At 38.5% G+C, this 21,091-nt stretch overlaps 1 protein-coding gene across 2 annotated transcripts; it reads left to right on the forward strand.

Moving 5' to 3' along the window:
* Positions 1-1,864: 1,864 nt before the first annotated feature.
* LOC145488078 (tubulin monoglutamylase TTLL4-like) lies at positions 1,865-18,824 on the forward strand. 2 transcript variants are annotated; one of them, XM_081466859.1, is made up of 23 exons: positions 1,865-2,480; positions 2,598-3,603; positions 4,674-4,976; positions 5,472-5,582; positions 5,980-6,053; positions 6,911-7,000; positions 7,299-7,403; positions 7,643-7,725; positions 7,915-8,043; positions 9,043-9,168; positions 9,332-9,430; positions 9,646-9,693; positions 10,052-10,138; positions 10,551-10,664; positions 10,824-10,893; positions 11,204-11,236; positions 11,580-11,651; positions 12,108-12,185; positions 12,439-12,508; positions 12,928-12,998; positions 13,279-13,358; positions 16,810-16,873; positions 17,835-18,824. In XM_081466859.1, exons 2-23 carry the CDS (start codon positions 3,048-3,050, stop codon positions 17,907-17,909), a joined length of 2,538 nt encoding a protein of 845 aa, XP_081322985.1. In that variant the 5' UTR covers positions 1,865-2,480; positions 2,598-3,047; the 3' UTR covers positions 17,910-18,824. The 2 variants fall into 2 exon arrangements, with proteins under 2 accessions (XP_081322985.1, XP_081322986.1); XM_081466860.1 differs by having other exon boundaries at positions 1,865-3,603.
* Positions 18,825-21,091: the final 2,267 nt, after the last annotated feature.

A 21,091-nucleotide genomic window follows, 5' to 3' on the forward strand; every position in this document is an offset into this window, starting at 1 on the left:
AGGATTAGTAAACGTGGACTTGTGGCAAGTCTACTAAAAGTCAGTAATCAGTTTTGTGACAACTGTAAAATCCCGTCAAACACCTACTACCGTAAATCCTCGAATTAACGCCTCCCCTCCAAAAAGCGCCCCCTCCCCTCCCCCTGTTTTATGAAAGATTACTGAGACAACAAGGGATTTATAGTTTTGGTCGTGTTCAATCACAAGTAAGTGATTATCGACAGTCATTCAAACACTGCACATTGACCGTCGCAACAGATCTCACATAGTTCTTCAAGAGAGACAGGATCCTTCTGAGACTTCTGAGAGACTGTCACATACATATATTACAAAAAAGCCGATCATATCTGACCACGATTTGGGAAAAATTAAATAAGCGCCCCCCTCGATTAAGCGCTTCCCTCGAATAAGCGCCCCCCTCGAATAAGCGCCCCGTCTTCTTCTAGATTTGGAATAAGCGCCACTGGCGCTAATTCGAGGATTTACGGTATTTGGAAGAAGCTGAGAGCAAAATGAGTGTGTTTCTCTACAGTTTAAGAGTATCACGGAATTTAAAAAAAAGTAAGAGTTTAAATGGTTTATGGAGACGTTTCTAAAATTAAAATTAGGGATGTTTGCGTGGTTTGAACCATGTTTCAAGGTCAACAAACTTGGTCTCTGTTCAGCCTTACAAACTTGGCCAAATGCAAATGACTAATCTCAATGTTATCGTTTATGTGGTGGTGTCAGTTTATCGATTACATTACTTTCAAAAAATTTAGGACTGTTTTATTCTCGGACCCTTTTTGGTCCGAAAATAAAATCGTCCGAAATCATTTTCTCTTGTCCGAAACTTTTTGCAAGTGATAAAGTGATGTCAAGAGAAAATATTTTCTCTTGATGGGCCGGGTTGTTCAAAGCTCGATTAAGCTAACCCAGGATTAGTGAGAATTTTGATTTCAACTTTGTAACTTTTCGGTGAGGTTTTCTGTTTATATTATTTGTCTTCCAGTTTTGAGTTTTAATAATCTTAAACTGCACAATACGTAAGCAATGAAAAACATTTTTATGCAAGAAAAATTGATACTTTGGTTAACTTTTAATATTTGGTTAGCGCTAACCGGCTTTCGGACAACCCGGCCATGATGTACATGAGTTACACAATCGAGGTCAATAAACACACACAAAAAAAGAACGAGGCCAATATCCAGCCATCTTGACCGAAGAAGCTTGGTCAATAAAGCATTAATTATATGGCTTTTGGGGAAATTTTTCTTGTGAGACACGGCGGGTAGTCCCGAGCGGGCAAGATCGCTCCATCTTGCTAGCCTACGTGTAGCCGTACCCACCCCCCGAGGAAAAACGTACCCACCTCCCTCCCGTTTTTCCTCGGGGGGTGGGTACGGCTACGCGTAGGCTACATCTTGCCCGCTCGGGTAGCCAATCACAGCGCAGGATTTGATTCGTCTTGCCCGCTTAAAGTTTGAATTCGCCCCAGTCCCCTGCCTAATTCTGAAATGGCCAGTTGTCCTGAATTGTTATCATCGTGTAACACAACAGGTAGCACTGAGAAAAAAAAAAGTGTTTTAAAATTACAAGTTATTTTTATTATCTTTTGAATACTCATTAATATAAAATATCATCAGTCTGCATTAATTGTTCATGAGCTTTTGTTCGAGGCAGCTCCTGTTGGAAGTAACAAAACACTCAAAGATCGTTTTCGCACAAATTTTGTTTTATTGGTTTGTGTTTAAAAAGACTAAAGAGTTACATAGTGTTTGCTAATCTGCGCTTTGAATGCCACTACAACACGAGTCAATGCCAACAATAGATCAGAAGTGTCATCAGAAGTCAGTGCGAAAACAATGGACATCACGCCTTTTGTGCGGCGAGTTCAGAGACAGCGACTGTCATTGGCCGCTTCGTTGCCACGGTATTGGACAGAGTTTGTCCGGCAAGGCACAGGAATGGTGTACATGTTGTGAGTATCGTTACCAAATGTAGCCGGGCTATAAAAGCTGGGTGTTAGGCGTCTTTCTTTCGTTTTTTCAAGAGAAAGAAAGGCACTAAGACAGTGAAAGCTCCTTTGCAAGGAACAACGTTGTTATTTTCACCGTGAAACTGCATCAACGACCGCTATATCGGAGAAGACGGCGGGAACCGTTGATCAAACTGACCTTGGTCTTCGCAGTAGAAATCACTGCACCTGAACTAAAAACCCAAAAAGGAACATTTTGACGGATTTTATAATAACTTCCTCGCGATCAGCACCCGAAGGGCACTTTTCTTGACTTTATGCTCATTTTATGAGCTAATCAGTGGATTAATTGAAGAAAGAATTATCACGTCAAATTGCCTTTTCGCCTGTCGTGAGTGAATTATTGGGATTTACAACTTACTTGACTTCAACGCTGGGTTGCAACGTGGGGATTCCGTTGACTAACCCTTCCATTCAAGGTTAACATTTCGGGAAACAGGATAAGAGAAAATCGATTTTTGAGGTAAGCTTAAATCGACTGAGAAACTAACGAGAAGTTCAACGCTTTAGTCCATCGACCTCTCGCCCAATGTAAGCTTACATCTAAAAGCTGAAGTGTTATCTTTTTTTGTACCTACAGTTCTGTCTGGTACCAGCTCGACTATCTCCTTTGTAAAAGATTGTCGTTTTCTTGTTCATTTGCGGGGTATCATCGGCAACAGAACGACGTATTTATCATCCTCCTCAGTCAAAGTACCGTAAGCATAACTTCTACATCACGTCAAACAATGGAAGAAAGGTGGCAGCCACTGGAAGAGACAATCGTTTGAGTCAAGAGAGATTTAGAAGATTTGTTTATGGTTGGAACGTTGTTTTCATACACCATCTGACAATAACTTGATCAAACTTTATTGCTGAGGCTTTCAGATGCGTAAATCACGCTAAAATTTTCAACAGCTAAACGAATTATTTACTTAACGCATCTCTGTTAATTTGTTGCCGATGGATCGCATAGCAACATAGCGCATCTGATGATTTCGGAGTTGTGTTCTTCCTATTGAGATCGGAAAGTACTTAAGAGGAAGAGACCATGAATTCAAGGGCACAGCTAGAGAAATCTTTGTCCTCCAGGCTCAACGGGGTTCAAATAACCGATCAATTATGCAGGCTATCAAGGGCAAAAGCACCTCCACCTGTTCTGAAAACTAATTCCATAGCGCCACAAAAATCGTTCAAGTTTCTACCCCACCCGCCTCAAAACCAGCGAACATCTGGGCCCCAGGCTCAGGGTAATGCAAGAACTGAAGGCAAAAGTGTTAAGCCAGTGCCCCCTTCCGAGCCTCGGGCAAAGAAATCAACAGTGAGGAAGTTTTATGATGTAAAGAAGCAGGACAGTTTCATTGATGAAGGCAGAATAAGTGGAGATGGAGAATCACTGGAAAACGAAGAGTATAAGGAGAAATCAAGGTGTCCATCATGGGAGCGCATGCCAGGAGATGGCTGTATTTCAGATATTGCTGAAGAGGATGAAGACGTGGAAGAAGAAGAAGATGACATGGACAAAATTGATGATGATGATGACAACAATGACTTTAACGAGGGAAACATTGATGATGATTTCTATGAATGTGATGAGCTAGATGAAGGTAAAATGTGTTTTTTTCCCTTCACTTAACTTACTTTTTATTCTGTGACAAATGATTTGGGTTTGAAAATGACCATAGGGAGCTGACAATAGAGCTATAATTCAATCCCTTCACCCTGATATTGTTACATTGTGTAGGCTTTAGACTCAGGAAATTTGATGGGCCTTAAGTATTCCCCCTCCCTCTTAAAAAGAAATCTCAGTCACGTTGTGGTTAATAATAATAATAAATTATACAATATATTTATATAGCACAAATTCCATAAAGTAATGTTCAAATGCATTTCACAATATAAATTAGAACTAAACCCAAATAATCCATGAGCTGAAACTCTTCCTGTTACATATATGTATGGCCATCTTTATTTGTGACAAAGAGGGCATTACAGAAAATGAAAACTAACACGAATGCTCTGAATGTATAGGATTGGTAGTATTAGTCTCTAATTAGTATTAAATAACTGAACCTACCGGTACGTAACAAAGTTTTTTGTTTGTTTGTTTGTTTTTTTTTTGTATTTATGCGCAACCACATCAATTTTATGTTAACAAATTTTTATTTGTAAATACATCTGTGTTATAGAGGTACATTAGCCTTTGTCAGTTGTGAGATTGGGTTCAGCTACATTGACACCAAGAATATATGAAGACGTACGTACCAGGGGTTACATTAAGGGCCGGGCACCAGCTGAAGTGACCAGCTTTGAGGACGATTTTGCCCATCTGGTTTGACAATCTTCATGAAAGTTTTTTTTTTCTTTTGTAAAGAAGCTCAGTTCAAAAAGGTTCGCCTGCCTGTGAAAACCGGTGGCCTTCCCACTGAAAACATTAGTGAAAACTCTGATGTACTCAGATTTTTATTTTTTTGTTGTTGTTGGAGTTTAAGAGTTGTTCCTCTTATTGCACTTACATACATGTACATGTATTTCTATATTTTAATTAGGTGTTAGTGTCGAAAGTGAGCAACAAATCAGTCTTGGAAATTGCACCACAAATTATAATAAATATTATGAGTTCAACTACAATTTGTACGTTGCATCTTATTTTTGCTTTGCCATTTTCCAAACACAGCGGGCTTCTCTGATAATGATGATGATGCTGCTGATGATGATGGCTCTCAGTCAATGATCAGTACAGCTGCTTCATCTCGTGTTTCTACGGCTAAAAGCAGAGCATCAAGTGCAAGATTAACTTCCCTTAACAGGTGGTCTGGTACAGTAGGCTCCTCAAAACCATGTTCTTCTGCGTCGTTAAAAAAGACCAATGCTTGGGCATCAACTGGTGATGAAAAACAGGAAAAAGCTCCACCCTTGGTACCTAGCTTATTTGCCCATGTACCGTCAACCGTTTACTTTTTTGTGGAGGGTGAAAAAGGTAGATTGTCAAACTTATCCAAAGACAATTTTATTTATAATTACTGTATTTACTCTTCAGTTTACAGTTACATGTAAGTTTGCATGTCTCTAGATAGCAAATAATGGGGTGTTAAAAAAGGTGAAGTCTATGTACATGTACCTGCCAAGTGACCCATCAGGCTGGAGCTTATCCCAGTTTCTGTAGCCTTAAGTGACTAGGAGTATTTCTACTCCCCCCTGGTTGAGATGGCAGTCCATTGCAGGGTTACCCCAGCATTAAATTCACCAGTACCCATTTATAGACCTGGGTGGAGAGGGACACTGTGGGAGTAAAGTGTCTTGCTCAGGGACACAACACAATGTCCCCGGCTGGGACTCGAACCCAGACCGCTCAATCCGAAGTCAAGCGCACTAACCATGAAGCCACTGCGCCTTCACAAAATGGGGTGTTAGCTCTGGTATAAATTGCGGACAATATATTTATGACTGCTTTATCGCTCTGTGAATTTTTCAGTTGCTCAACTTTCTCCTGAACTGCAAAAACTTCTCAGATGGAAAATGAGTTCCATAACACCAAATGTGATCAAGCAGTGTATTGCAAGAGTCGGCTTCAAACCAACCAAGAGTAAGTTCCTCGTGTGAGATGGAGAAATGATTACTATTTTTGTAAATTGTTATCTTTCTGTATAGTGAATGCTCTCTTAAAAGAATATTAAGTTTAAACCAAGGCTGTGGTCTAAGAAATACTGTGAGGAGCCCAAAGGTTCCTAACCATGAAATCCTGGGTGCCCAGCACTTATTAGCTTATTTGAAAAAGTTTTCCAGTTGCCCAAAGGCAGAAGTTACATGTAGCTGCCTGTGACACCCAGGCACTTCTAAAGCTCTGCCCTGTAAACCCTATCATGAACATATCTTCTGGAAATAATGGGAAGTTTTTTAAAAGTTATTAATCTGTTTTTTAATTGTTTTTATTAAATTTAAATATAAAATAAAGAAATGCACTTTTATCTGTTTTGAAACAGGAAATGACTGGTTGGGCTACTGGGGAAAGCACATGAAAGCAACTTGTTTCAAAGCTGTAAGGGAGTATCAGAAGGTGAGAAAATCAAATAAAACAATTTTGAATGGAATCTTGGACTCCTTTCAAAATCTTTAGTATCCTTCAAAGTCATCATCTGGCAACATTTTCTCAAGTATGGATGACCTTGGTCGGGATCATGAGCTATAATGTAGAGTACATTATAATTGTACATGTATGTAGTTTGATACCGAGCAATGTCATTTTGTTGTGTGCAATGTTGGTCAAGGCACCTCACCCTTGATTATTTCGTCTTGCCTTGTCTCATCACATCTTTCCTTAAATGATAACTAAGCAATAGACCACTGCGCATTGTGGGGTGTATGAATACTGTAAGTTACTCTTTAGTAGCATCCTTGCCTCGCAGATAAGCATGCTCAGACTCTGATAAACACTGGCCTGACAAGGATACAGACCTTACTGTTATATCATGTGATGTATTACATGAAATAGGATGCCCTAATAACTGTTATAGAATGTGTTGTATTATATCGAGTAGGATGCCTAAATTAAATATTTCATGTGTTCCATGTAGTCCTGGTTCTTCTACTGTTATTGGGGTCGGTCTTAACACTTACCTTACATCTACCTTGACTAACCTCGCCTCACCTTACAGTGACATTGTAATGTGCAGTTACAGAAAATATTCATAACCCACCCCAAGGAAGGTTAATGGAAATGCCTAGGGGGAGGGAGATTTCAAAAGCCAGAATGTTTAAAGGAAAGTATGAAGCTAAACTGAAATTTCCGAGGGGTGGGGGAGGGGATTCATACTAAAAAAAGCTTCCATGGGAGGGGTACATATTTTCTAGAAGAACACAATCTCCAGATATGTTCATGATGTCCTAAATGTAATATTTACTGTTCTTTTACAGGTTAACCATTTTCCTGGTACATTTCAAATTGGGAGAAAGGACCGCCTATGGAGAAATCTGTCCAGAATGATGGTTCACCATGGGAAGAAGGTAAGTCCTTCTGATACAATAAAAAAAACTAGCTCTTCAGTTTAATTTTTGGTGAATTACATGTACCTTTACAGTCCACAGTTGAACCCTAGGAATCTTTCATGGCATTGACCAAGTCTTGTAATATGAATAGCTTACACTGTAGTATGTCAGTAATTGAACCAGGTTTCAAACCCAGAAATTAGCTTTGCATCTGCCCATCACTGTTAAACAAAATAAATTATGTCTGAGTTCCCCACCCCCGAGGATGAGCATCTTTTTTAATGAGTTGATCAGTCTCTCTGTTTAAAATTTGTAGGATTATGGTTTTGTTCCTCAAACGTACATTCTTCCTTATGACTTCAAACTGCTTAAGAGAACCTGGGATGATGGGGGCAGTCGGCAGAAGTGGATCCTCAAGCCGGTAATTTAACCCATTAAATTTTTTTCTTCTTGTTGTGAATCAGATGATCATTTGCATTGTGTCTGTTGATTAGAGTATACAGTTTAGATGGGTGTTTGGGTCAAAACAGGACAGACAGGAATCTGAATATCAATTGATAATTCTGTGTAGCTCAGTTTTTCTGTATAAAATACAACAATTTGACATCATAATTTACATGTATGTAGATCAGTGTCATTAGAAATTCTCTTAAATTACAGCCTGCATCAGCTAGAGGTATTGGAATCCGTGTGATTCATAAGTGGAATCAGATTCCAAGGAAGAGACCAGTCATTGTTCAAAGGTATAGTCCCTGAATTTGTCAACAATATGAAGTACAGTATGACCTCAGTGGTACTTGTTTTGCAGGGAAGCTTTCTTTTTAAGCTTGCAAATTTAATTAACACCCCATACTACATACACTACAGTATGTGAACAAAATGGTGCATTGTAGTTGCATTTTAATGAGTCTTGTTTTGTTGTTTTCCTGCAGATACCTTGCAAAGCCATTTCTCATCAATGGCAGCAAATTTGATCTTCGTATCTATGTCTACCTCACTTCATATGACCCTCTAAGAATTTATGTCTTTGAAGATGGGCTTGTTAGATTTGCTACATGCAAGTAAGTAATGTTCGACATTCTACTCAATTCTCTTGTTTCCCTGCCATATGATAATATGCCTGATGACACCAGTAAGAATTTGAAATTGTAAATTATGCAGGGGAATTCCATCATCTCTAACACTCAAAATGTGTTTTAGAAAACTGGAGGAAGGAGTAACTTATTTTTAACCACAGCCACATGTAGGCTGGTTTCATGTTCAGTAGACAGGATGTCTGAGATACATGTTTACAGTGTTGTATGTTTGCAACCAAAGTTCCTTTTGAGATACTAGGATTCTTCAGGCATGCCAATGGCAGTGTAATGTCATGATCATGTACACAAGTTAAGGTACCCTCCAACAGACATTTTTCTTCAGTATGAACTTCCCCCTTGATACCCCTTTGGAATGCTCTGCTCTTCCCCCTGGAATTTCTGAAGACCTTCCTTGGGAGTTGGACTTACTAGGTATTTCCTAGAACTCCACACTTGGAAATGGTATGGTACCTTACACATGAAGGAAGTTGAACATTACAAAAAACAAGGAAATTCTCACTTTGACTTTGAACTTACATGTAGATCCTAGGGAAGTACGGTGGCCTCGTTGTTGGTGCACTTGTCTCCAGATCAAGCAGTCCAGGTTTGAGCCCTGGCCGGGGACTTTGTGTTGTGTTCTTGCGCAAGACACTTTACTCTCACAGTGCCTCACTCAGTATCCACGCAGGTGGATAAATGGGTATAAACGGCAAACTTAATGCTGTGGTTAACCCTGCAATGAACTAGCATCCCATCCAGTAGGGGAGTAGATATACTCCTCTAGAGTTCCCTCATGCTACAGAAACCGGAACATTTAGCTCCGTCCTGATGGACCACTTGGCTCAAATGCAGACCTTACCTTTTTTAATGTACATCTAGATTGTAATTTACACTCAAGACATATTTTCTTACATGATAGTAAGTTATTAAATTAAAATCAGTGTCGCAGTGATTGCTCTGTAACTCTTTTCCTTTTTCTCCAAGGTATTCATCTTCTATGAAGAGTTTAAGCAACAAGTTTATGCATCTGACAAATTACAGCATCAACAAGAAGAATGAAGGAGCATACCAAGCGAACTCAGATGAAACTGTTTGTCAGGGTCACAAATGGTGGGTGGCAAATTATTTTCGTCACGTAAATCGGACTTGTACTCACTCTGAGCTATGATTTGTGCAACCTTTTGTACAATTTGTGCAACATTTGTATGTGATGTAATAATTCATGTCAATATTTCTTATTGTTGTAACTGTATTTTTTGTCCTATACATGCAGGAGTTTGAAAGCTCTTTGGGGTTATATGAAGCGCATTAACATCAACCATGCTCATGTTTGGGAGACAATCAAGGACCTGGTTGTCAAAGCCATCATAGCGTAAGTGCACAGTCCTTTTTTTACGATAACTGCAGAAATTCTTGCATGCTCATTGGCTAATTTTCATTGTCAATAAGTGGACAGGCACATGAATTTATAATTGATGCGATGCGTAACACTTTTAAGTTTAGATTTTCTTGAAATTAAAATACATGTAATCAACTCCATAATAATTATTTATCAGCAATTAAGACTTTTTTTTGTGATAACTTCAGGTCTGATTCTTCAGTTAACACTATGGTGAAACAAAATGTGAGAAAAAGGTAAGACTGTGCACCACATCAAAAATAATGTGACATGTAAAATGGTATGTTATGTCGATAATTACCTCCAGTGTTGGTGTTTTAATCTTTTAGAAGCTAGATGTGACAGGTGTCATTGTAGTGGAGAAGTAAACTGACAAGAAAATCATGTGACTGTATAATTATGTAGTGTTTGTGTGCATACAACAAACTGTTAAACAGAACTACGACATTGGTTGCCAAGTATTAAGCTAGCTACAATGTATTTGAGACTTGCATATATGTGGTCATAATGCTGTTATTACATGTTCCCTCAGCTATTTTATATCTGCCCTATTACTTTGTTCATCAGATAATGTGCGGTTGTTTTCTTTTATAGATCCTGCTGTCATGAGCTATTTGGGTTTGATGTCATGTTGGATGAAAATCTTAAACCCTGGCTCTTGGAAGTGAATATATCACCAAGGTAAATAGTAAATAATAATAGTTCAGTTAGCAAATCAATATTTGGATCTATAGTTATCTTACTAAAGTGTATAAATCTAAGTTAAGACTTAAGGAGCTAGCATGTGTATTTACATTTTTGGAACAATGAGAAAGCCAAGGAGCAAGCAAAAATTAATAGTTGTCCAGGTTTGTTCCTTGTATAAAGATGCAATTCTTGTGTCCAGCAATGTATAAGATTTCAGATAGTTTTTGAGACAAGTTTTCCACAACATAGGAAACACTGTTTAGGGGAATCTGAAAACTGAAACTAATGAAAACTACTAAGTCTTGTGCAAGGGGGAAATAAGTTTTATTTCTGGTGATGGTAAAGTGTCATCTAGAATAACTGTCACTTGAGTTGATTGATTAAGTTCTGTTTATTTTCACCACAGTCTTCATTCCACATCTCAACTGGATCGTAACATCAAGGGTCAGATGATCAAGGACTTGTTAAACCTTGCTGGGTTTTGCATTCCAGAAAATTTGGTCACAACTTCAACTTCAAGGTCAGTGACTCCACATGATGAAGAAATCTCAAAATAATATCATTAACTCTAACATAGTGTATCTTTAGCTCTTAACTAGTTTGTCACTTTAACCCTTTGTAAACTTCCAACTTGTTCTGGACTACTCGGTAACAATGAAGTCATTTAATTTCATCACAGCACAAGCAACATGAACCAGTTTGTCCAGGACAAGGGAGTGCCAGGTCTCTCTGCAGACGAAAGAGCTAAGGTTTGAAATTTATGCTATAGCTGTTTTAAATCAATGAATGTAATGGTGCAATTTACCTACGGTGTTACTGTACAGTTTTTTAAAATACATAACAAATTAATTATTTACAAATACATGGAAAACTATGAAGAGACCTATTAATTGAAAACTACCTGTTCTTGGCAAACAGAACAAAATTCGCAGCGTCACAAAAGATTGTAATCCCAACTTCTGTCATGACTGTGATGTGTTATGGTAATAAATATTAATATCACTCATCAATTATTTTTCTTTCTTTTTTTCTTTTCTTTTCTTTTTTCTTTTTTTGCAGCATGCATTTTACGTTCAGCGTCATTTGGATGAGGTACAGTTATTGAATTTATTACATAATGCTGTGCTCTGCACCAGTGTTAGGCAATGCCTGTTTTGTCTTCTTGTTTAGAGGAGTTTAGCTGTGTGACTTCCACATTGGCTAGTCTACATGTATGACCTTTTTTAAGCATCTGTGGTCTGGATCCTCATGTTTGAGCTCACCAGGGGTGAAACGTGCATAAAACCGAAGCTTTAGATTTACATGTAAAGTAAATTTTGTTATTATGCTTTTCTGTGAGTTGCCTCCAATGCTTTGAAATGCCGGGCTATACCTAACAAGATGCTAGTCAGAGCCATTTTTGTGTCAGTATTCTCACTTTTATTCAATATTTCAGCGCACCAAGCAGTCAATTCTGGACATCTTGACCCCAGATGACATAAGGATGTTGATGGAGACAGAAGATGAGGTAAGGACTTCATAGGAAAATATCAAACCAAGACCTTACTGTACATACTGACCAGGTTTGAGATGTTTCTGTACAGACTGAATATCCGAGGGTAATAAATTGTTTATTATGTGGCTTTTTGCTTTGCTATCGCAGGCCCGTTATCGGCCAGTGTACTTTAGGGTAGAATAATGCCCTAGAATTAGCTAGTCAGAGCGTATATTATATTGACTCCAAATTAAACACAAGCCATACAATACGGCTCATTAACACTCATTGTATTTTAATGGTGAATGATAATGATAATGATGACGACAATGAATGATGATGGTGTCCATCAGTACACTACTTGGACCAATGATGAGAAGTTAAGACAGAGAACGAAAATGAATTAATGATGTACTAATAGGGAAAAAGTTAATATATAATAATTATTGCAGCTTGATTCTTAAATACGTTTCTAATTTTCTTCAACAGAACAGTAGAAGAGGATGTTTCCAAAGAGTTTTTCCATCACTCTCATCTAACAAGTATTTAAGATTTTTTGAGTCGCAGGTAAGTGTTGTCACTAATCTACTGAGAAGCTCTTGAATTTACCAGTTGAAAGGGTCTTTTATATGTGCAAAGTAATTGAAAAGGAACTTGTAATTTCCGAAATGAGGACCAGTTAAACAGAACAGAATGTACCTTAGCTTTGGATTTAATTTCATTAATTTTTTTTATACTTATGACTACGTAGTTTACTGGCAATAATTTCATTCCTGTTAGGTTGTTTTTTACTCATTTTCTACTTGATGTTTTGTTCCAGAGATACTACAATATCTTGCTGGATGAATGGACGAGAAAATACATGAGAGAGGGACGTAGTACAGCATTAGGTAATTTACAACCATCTAGTGCAGGTACAAATAGTGCTGTTTTCAACTGAGTGTCATAAAACCAAAACTAAACCAATTACTTACCAATTAGACTGCTCAGCCAATTTCAAACCATAGAAAAACCTAAACCAAAACCAAGTAATTGCCTGATTACTTTCAACACTCGATTGGAAACTGCTCTAAGCAACAGCAAAATCTTGCTATGCACAGTTAGTTAGTCTCAGGGACAGAGGATAGAACACCCTTTGCCAGGCCTAGGTTAAACCAGAATTTAAGAGGCAAAAACCAAAACAAACAAACGAAAGCCAAGGTGGTAAGTAAAACTTTTAAATGCATATGTCCATTATGGTAACACAGTATGGAGTCAGATATTCAATGTAGGAGTTCTGGTTCACTTTTTGCCTTCTTTCTGAATGCAGGTGTAGCTGTTCTTCAGGGATATGCTGAGAGGAAACTTCACCTTGGGCCAACATCAGATCCTGCCCATCAGGTGAGAAAATAAATCATGAAAGTTTTCTCACATTTCGCAGTTTATAGGTAGCAAACAGTTATCTGATGATGCACAGCGTGAGTAAATACAATATTTTGATAACAGACAGTTACTGTGATTGACTGACTGACTGACTGACTGACAGACAGACAGACTGATTGATTGATTGATTGATTGATTCATTCATTCATTCATTCATTCATTCATTCATTCATTCATTCATTCATTGATGGTTTCATTGACTGCTTGACATCAATTTACACTGGGTTTTTTTTCGTAGTGGACATGTCCTCAGGGTATGACATACAGATCCTCATCAGCTCCAGTTCTGGGTATGGGCCATGGACTTGTCAAATCAAGGTTAGTGTCACAAGAATCAAACCGATGAAAATAAATAACCTGTAACCGTGCCTCTTAAAAAGAAAATACCTAACTACAGAACTGGCTGCAAATACAGCGAACTAACCCATTTTAGTGTCTGTCTTTTTGTAGTGTTGACCAACTGATTTAAATTCAGATTCAGGATCCATTTTGACACACTATTGTTTTTTCATGTCATGTTCTGATCTTTCTTGAGTTTTTCTTTTTTCTCTCAGGCTGCTCTCAGCACCAGTCACCAGGTCAAATCAAGGCAACAACTCTAGCTGTTCCTCAGCTTCCCTTAGGTACCTCTTCGCACTAACTGCATTCTCTTTCATGATCACTTACAGCGTCGAAGTTGTCCAGAATCTTCTCTAGTATCATATCTTTCTAGTAATCAAGTTCTTGTCTGCACTTTGCCACTTGCCGTGGTGACAGTAACTAATACCTTCTTTATACATGATTGTTCCTTCTCATTGCTGCAATACAGTTGTACTTGGCCCTCTTTTTCTTTGAGTTTCTTTTGTCAGTATGAGATTCTCTCATTACATCTAGCTGGTTCTTTTTCCTGAAGCAAATAACTTTTTATTTCTTCTGATGTTGGCTCGTGATTTAAATGTTAACATGTATACAGTTCATTTTGAGCCCCGTTAAACTTCACTTCTTGATAAATTTATTTTTCACAGATTCTTTTCATCTTGTGATGCAATGTATTAATGTTACACATCTGTCCTAACAACTAGACCGCCAATGCGAAAAAGCGAAACAATTAATTTTGTCAACTTCGCTTTTTCACACCAGTCATGTCACTTTATTTTATTCTTCACTCTGTTCTTTTATCTTGGAGAGTATCTTCTGCTCCTCTTTCTCAGCTGAGCCTTAATTCTCCTTGTAATACTTTAAAGAGGTATTTTATCTTGTCACCACTTGTTTGTGATCTTTTTCCTGTGGTACACTCTCCGTCATGATGTTCTGCAGTTCCCTGTTGAAGTAGCTTCTAGTTTCAGTCAGACAAAACCACAAGACAATCAGACTTTTTCGCGTATTTCAAGTTTTGAGATCAAGCGTGAGAGAACGTCAGGAAATGGCTTTCGTCTCAGTAGATGCGCTTGTTTGTTCAATTCACGCGAGTATTTTCCCTGTCATAATTTCTTCATTGGATTCTCCAAAAGCGATGTCAGTCAGTCCGTTTCTACTCTCTTTTGCAATATTTATTGTTCCTATCTGTTCTTTCTTCTCTATCTGCTTTCCAGGGACACTTCAGGTAGAGCTACTGCCTTGAAAACTTCGCCAAGAAGCAAATCCGCTTTTTCTAAACCAAAGTGCAAGAGGTACACATGCATTTTGAGTTTCACGACTTCTGTGGCGCTATACATAGAATAATGGTCACACCTCGTTTCTTTCACTGCCCATTCATGTTGCGCAACAGCTTTCTTTCATAATCCTCCATTGAATTTCAAACTTGAGATCCTGAACTAAAGAACTCAGGCCAGGCCGGAATCATCGAGTTGTATTCTTAGGCCATCCAAATTGGTACCGTTCAACTGCTGCGGCAACTTCACAACTTCGCAGAGAAAGAGTGGCTTTCACTTGAGTGTCTATAGAAATTCCTGTTTCCTTTGTTGAGAAAACTCGCAGCACTTCTCAACCAATCAGAAGCCGTTAAATTAATAGCCTGCGAACGCAGACGTATTTCCGGCTGTCGCTTGTCTCCGGCGAAAACAACGTCTGCGGACCCGAGCCAGGAAACGATTTCTGTGACGTGGGAATTTTAAGCCAATCACAGTTTAGCTCAAGTAGCCCCAGAACTACTGCGCGAGGTATTCGCCGCGAGGAACACTCGAGTTTCATTCTATCATGGAATCTGATTGGCCAAGTAGAAACAAAGGTCATTACATCACAGAAATCGTTTCCTGGCTCGGGTTCGCGGACGTTATTTTCGGCGGAGACAAGCGACAGCCGGAAATGCATCTGCGTTCGCAGGCTACTAAACGAAATGCTGTCAAAACTCCCTCACACAGGTTTTCCCGCGCTTTTGTACTTTGTCCTTTTTGATTGGCCAGACTTTTAACTTTGTTTTTACTTTTACGAGACTCAATATGAAACCTTCTCTGTAAAGTGGGATGGGTGATCGCTTCGTCCAGGGAGAGTGTAAAACACCCCTTGTCCTTTATTATACGGAGACTACATAGCGTGGCACTCACAGGCTGCGAGGCTCGACGTGACGTTCCTAATTTCTTTTCTAGTTTTGTCCTCTATTTCGCCCAAAGTAGAACTCATCTTTGCTTTGGTGTTAAGTCTGCATGCCAGAACACAGTGCTGTGTTATCCATTAAAACTCAGACTGGAGCTCTCTACGACGTGAGCTGTCTACGACGACCTCAGTCGTTGCATCACCAGCTCAACTCTAACGTTTATTCTTTTTTCTCTTGACTTAACCTTGCCTTAGTTACTTCTATCTTTAGATGTCTTTTTCTTCTTCTTTTCATTATATAGAAAACCTCGGGCAACACCCAGGTCTAAGTCAGCTCCTTCTCGGAGGCGTAAAAACGCAGCGCATCTTGAAAACTCTACACAATCTGAATCATGGTAATACATGCTAACCAATATTTCTTTTTTTGCATCTAATGGTACCATTTCTATGTAAGGGCTCTCTTCTTTTTCTTTCTTGTTCTGTTATTGTACTTGCATGCCTACTTCTTTTAACTGGTTTCTCTGCGCTTGTCATGTTATAAAAGTTATTTAGTAAGTTCAAACTCGTACAAGCGCGAAAAGCTCTCCCTTCGCTTTGATACAAGCCATCAAAGTGCTAAGCTTTACACATACACTGTAGCTCCCACAGCTTAGAGTATTGGTCAAATTCTACAATATCTGTTTCAATTCACTGAATTAAACGCGGCCTTGAAACTACACAGAATGAGATATTTTCAATTGATGTGATATTTGCGGTATAAATATAACTGATCTCCCCTGACAAACAATTCTTCGCCTTGAAAAGAAAGGTCAACCACGTAGTTTATACTAATAGGCTCTCTTGAAAGGCTTGGCGGTGGCATCACGGTCAGTGCGCTCGCCTCCCGACCAGATCGAGAGGGCCGGGTTCGAGCCCTAGCCGGGTGCCTTGTGTTGTATTCTTGGACAAGACACTGAATTCTCACAGTGCCCCTCTCCACCTAGGTGTATAAATGGGTACTGGCAAACTTAATGCTGTGGGGTAACCTTGCGATGGACTAGCATCCCATCCAGGGGGGAGTAGAAATACTCCTAGTCGCTTCATGCTACTGAAACTGGAGATAAGCTCCGGCCTGATGAGCCACTTGGCTCGTATGCAGACTTTATCTTGAAAAGATAGGGTGAAAGTAAAACTTGATGGGATAGTGAGAGGGCGTGGGTTACAAAAAAAAAATTGAGATCCTTCAGTTAATTATGTGTAACCACGCCTTTTTTTTCAGTGCATCGGCACCAGTGCTCCTACCTAAGATCAAAAGGAAGTCAACCAAATCGCACACGTACAAGGTAGGATGTCTAACACTCTTGTAAGTTTTGTAAAGAGCCAACAAATGGACTTGTTCGTAATGAGCACGTGACACGGGTCGAATCTCAGAAATGTCGGACTGAAATTTGCCTAAAGAAAACAAAAACATCATTGAATGATGTTCGAACCGCCAGTGGCTGTTTTCGTTAAGTGCATTTGTTTCTATTCCTCACTAGCTATGCTATTTAGTTTCTCCTAACCGTTATAATCACATAACTACTAACAACACATTTGTAATTAACTCTTACTTCCAGTCCAAACCGAGTTTACCTCCGATCACAGAACGCGAAGTGATCAAAGCGATTAATTGTTAGTACTAACAGCACATTGACTTTTTTCGCACTTTTGAAATAATTCTTTCCACCAATTATTACCGTTAATGACAGTGTTCAAGTGAAATTAAATCAGAGTGTCCTTCAAACAGTTCTTTTACAACTAATTCATGCCCCGCGGACACCACGGTTGAGAACTCGATCGACGCATGGGAAAATCGCCGTCAATCAGCTTCATTACATTACAAATTTCGGATATTCAATTTTCGGACACTTTATCTCATTTCGGACAAAAATTTCGGATACCGCTGAAACATAACTATAGTAAATTTACGGCAACAAAACACGAATTATTCTTAAACAACGTCTGTAGGAATAATAGTTTTACGGTACCCTCAAGGTTTTACAGATATACCGCCTAATAAATAACACAAATTTTTATGTATCTTAACCAGTGTCTCAACAAGAGTTCGCTCCATAAAGAAAACTAAGAGCTTTGGAGCCACTAAAAAGTCTTATACTGTACTGTAAAAAGTTCGGACGCTTAAAAATTTCGCACTTTTTTTGTTCGGAATCAAAATCGTCCGAAATTTTTGCAAGTGTTGTATAACTCGATAAATTATAACTCATAGCTTTCATTTCAATTGTCACTTTTGGTGTGCTTTTTCAGGTGTCTTCCAATTCGGCGACGTCCTCTGAAAGAACGAAACAGATGCTGAGAACACGAATGAAATCGAACATATGACTAGTGCAGGACATGGGACCGCTTAATACTGTGACAACGACTACCGTCCCTCCACTCCCTTATCTTCATCAACAGCCTGTGGGGAGTGGGCAAGAAGAGTGCATTGATAACAGACATGCGCATTGCACGATCGAGACTTGTCATCAGAAACGGTTCCTACATGAGCTTTTGATTCACCTCAATAGACTGAATTTAAGCGCAGACAGATACGCGTAAGCAGACAGGTCCAATATTTTTTTTTTTCTGTTGGGCCTGATTCGAATTCGCAAAGTACATTTTGTACATTGTATATTTTTCGTGAGTTTCGACAAATAAGAATACTGGCGAAAACTTAAGAGTAGTTTTATAACACTACCTCCCACGAGTGGTTTGATTGTAAATAGAAAGATTGTATAGCTTATAGGATTCCTACCGTTCTTGTGTTATCTAAATCCAAACAGTATGTGTGCGTTCTTCACTTGGCAGATTTCGTCCAAACGGTCCACTTCACATATTTTATATTTTTGTTTTATTTTACTTCTGTTTTCAATCAATGCCAACAGCAGTCTTTCTTTTCTTTTTAAAACAAATGTACATAACATTCAAGTGTCAGAGCACTTGCCTATAAGAAGTTTCGACAAAAACAAAAGTCGAATTTGCATGATATATACCCAATGTTTTCTTTTTCTTCTGCTTTCAAAAATGTCTATAAGGCTTTCTAACAAGCAAACATACATAAAATTCAAGTGTCCGTGGACTTGCGTATAACATGTTTCGACAAAACAAAAGTCGAATTTGCATAATACATAAAACTTTGTACTATATTTCTATTGTCAGAACGTATTTATTTACCAAATCGATATGCAATTTCCGGGAAAAAATGCTTTTTAATATAAAACAGGGAATAAAAAGGGTTTTAAATTGAGAAGTGTGTAATTTAAAGCATAAATTAAAAGATGGTTGACATTACCTGGCGTATTTGTATTTCGTTCAACTCTTATCTTACGGGTCGTGTGATGACCCTTATGAATTTCGGTGCGCGGTGATCTCGTGCGAGGTCTGGAGCCGAGAATTGTTCGGAAACCGCTCGAAACAATCGGTTCACGATCGAATGCCCCGGGAGTTTCACTGTCGTCGGATTTCCGTCGGCCGTACCAGACTCATCAGATTACAGCTTATTTTCAAATTCAAAATGGCCATCACGAAACAAATGACGCGTGTCTTTTATTAATTATTCATCCTCTAATTTGATGTGAGGACTCTCTGTCGCATAACCCGATGACTGATCTATTGGATCTGAAATGTGGCTGTCACCTGGCTAAGTTTTTCGTTCGTTATTCATCTAATCTTCCTGACTCATCAAAAGTAAACGATTTATCAACTCTATCCACACAAATGGGGTTTGAGCCGAGTTGAAGCCAACCTCGTTCCCAACCTCGTTCCCAGGGTTCTCTCCTACTCGGCCCCCGTGGCGAGAGAGAGGGGCCGAGCAGGAGAGGACCCTGGAACGAAGTTGAGTTAAACCGACGGAGTTTTTGTCGACTTTCAAGTTCTGCTTTTGAAAATCCCAACAAAACTCGAACTTCTAAAAGACTTTTCTCATCAATAAAACACCACCATCACCTACCATCCCGATCAAACAAAGTTTTATTTACAATTGCTGTAGTACAAGAGAAAACTCAGTTTTAGTTACAAATCCACCAAAATAACCATTGAAATGGCCATTTTGTTTTACTCAAGTTTACCTGAGGGTGAAAATTTACGACCGATAAAGTGATAAATGACGTCATCATGGCTGCCTCCCAACTGTCTGTCACTGGATTTGTTCAATCGTCAACGCTAATATTGATTTTCAATCATCAATTGCTGATATTTATTCATGAACAAAAGCCACGCAAGCGTTCAAATGCAACCACTTTACACGACTGTCTGCGTTTGCCTCGCTGCCATGTAAATTAAAACAAAAAAAACAAAAAAAGCATGCAAGCGATCGCAAAAAAGCAAGCAAAAAAAAATTGAAATTGCAAAAACCCTAGCAATGCAAAAAACCCTAGAAACGCCAAAACCTAGCAAAGCAAAAAACCTAAAACTGCAAAACCCTAAAATTGCAAAAAACCTAAGTTGCAAAAAACCTAGAAAAGCAAAAACCTAAAATTGCAAAACCCTAAAATTGCAAAAAACCTAAAATTGCAAAAAACCTAGAAATGCAAAAACCTACAAATGCAAAAACCTAAAATTGCAAAACCCTAAAATTGCAAAAAAACCTAGAAAAGCAAAAAAACTAAAATTGCAAAAAGACCTAAAATTGCAAAAAAAACAAAAGGCTAGAAACGCAAAACAAATACAGAAATGCACAAGCCAAGCCGCAGAAACGCAAAAAAAAAGCAAAATAAAAGAAATGCGCAATTTACATAGCAACAAAACTAACGTATCCAGCCATGCGCAGTGGTGATGTGAACGCTTAAGTGACTTTCATTCAGGAATGATCGATATTAAATCAGCGAAATTGACTGGATGAAAAAAAAAGCCAACAGATTGAATCACATGCAGTATGACATCATGTTGAAACTTGCTAGCCTGTCTCACAGATTGAAAAGTGTGACGTCATCTATCAAAATAGTTGTTTTTTCGGTGAGTGTATCAATTTCCACAAAAAGTACAGAGGAAAAGCTTTTTAAAAAACGGCTAGAAAAAAAGCAAGGTTTGCATTATTTACATGAAAGTAGTACATTATCAAAAATAGTTTTAGTTTCAGTTCCATAGAATACAATATCAGGCAGGTCTGGAAAGTTTTGTTACAGATTTCATAACGTATTTTTCAGGATTATTTTTGAACGGATAACGGTTTGTATACACTTAGGATTCAATTAATTTGTTTAAAAAAGTAGTGTGGTTTTGTAGAACGGGATCTGAAACCAGAAAACAAGGGAAAATTGAGAAATAAATGAACCTCGAAACCCAACAATTATGTATTATTCCTATACTGTGAAACTGAAAGTTATCAAAAGAAGTCCTAGTAGGGCAAATTATCTTTGATAAGCTACAGAGTAACTGAGCTAATTACTAAAAACACTAGTGGTTGGTAAAACATAAGGGAGTTTAAGAAAACCAGAACTGCAGCGACAACGGGAACGTAGAAAAACAAAGGTTCAGGGCCCCGTTTCTCGAAAGCCCCGGAAACTTTTCAGGCCCGGAAAGCCACA

The sequence above is a fragment of the Orbicella franksi genome, chromosome 5 (genome assembly GCF_964199315.1).
Source record: "Orbicella franksi chromosome 5, jaOrbFran1.1, whole genome shotgun sequence".
NCBI lineage: Eukaryota > Metazoa > Cnidaria > Anthozoa > Scleractinia > Merulinidae > Orbicella > Orbicella franksi.

Coding starts and splice junctions, on each gene's coding strand:
- LOC145488078 (XM_081466860.1), top strand. CDS start 3,048: ATGAATTCAAGGGCACAGCTAGAGAAATCTTTGTCCTCCAGGCTCAAC. Junction 7,404..7,642: donor AGAAGTGGATCCTCAAGCCG/GTAATTTAACCC, acceptor CTTAAATTACAG/CCTGCATCAGCTAGAGGTAT. Junction 11,652..12,107: donor TGATGGAGACAGAAGATGAG/GTAAGGACTTCA, acceptor TTTCTTCAACAG/AACAGTAGAAGAGGATGTTT.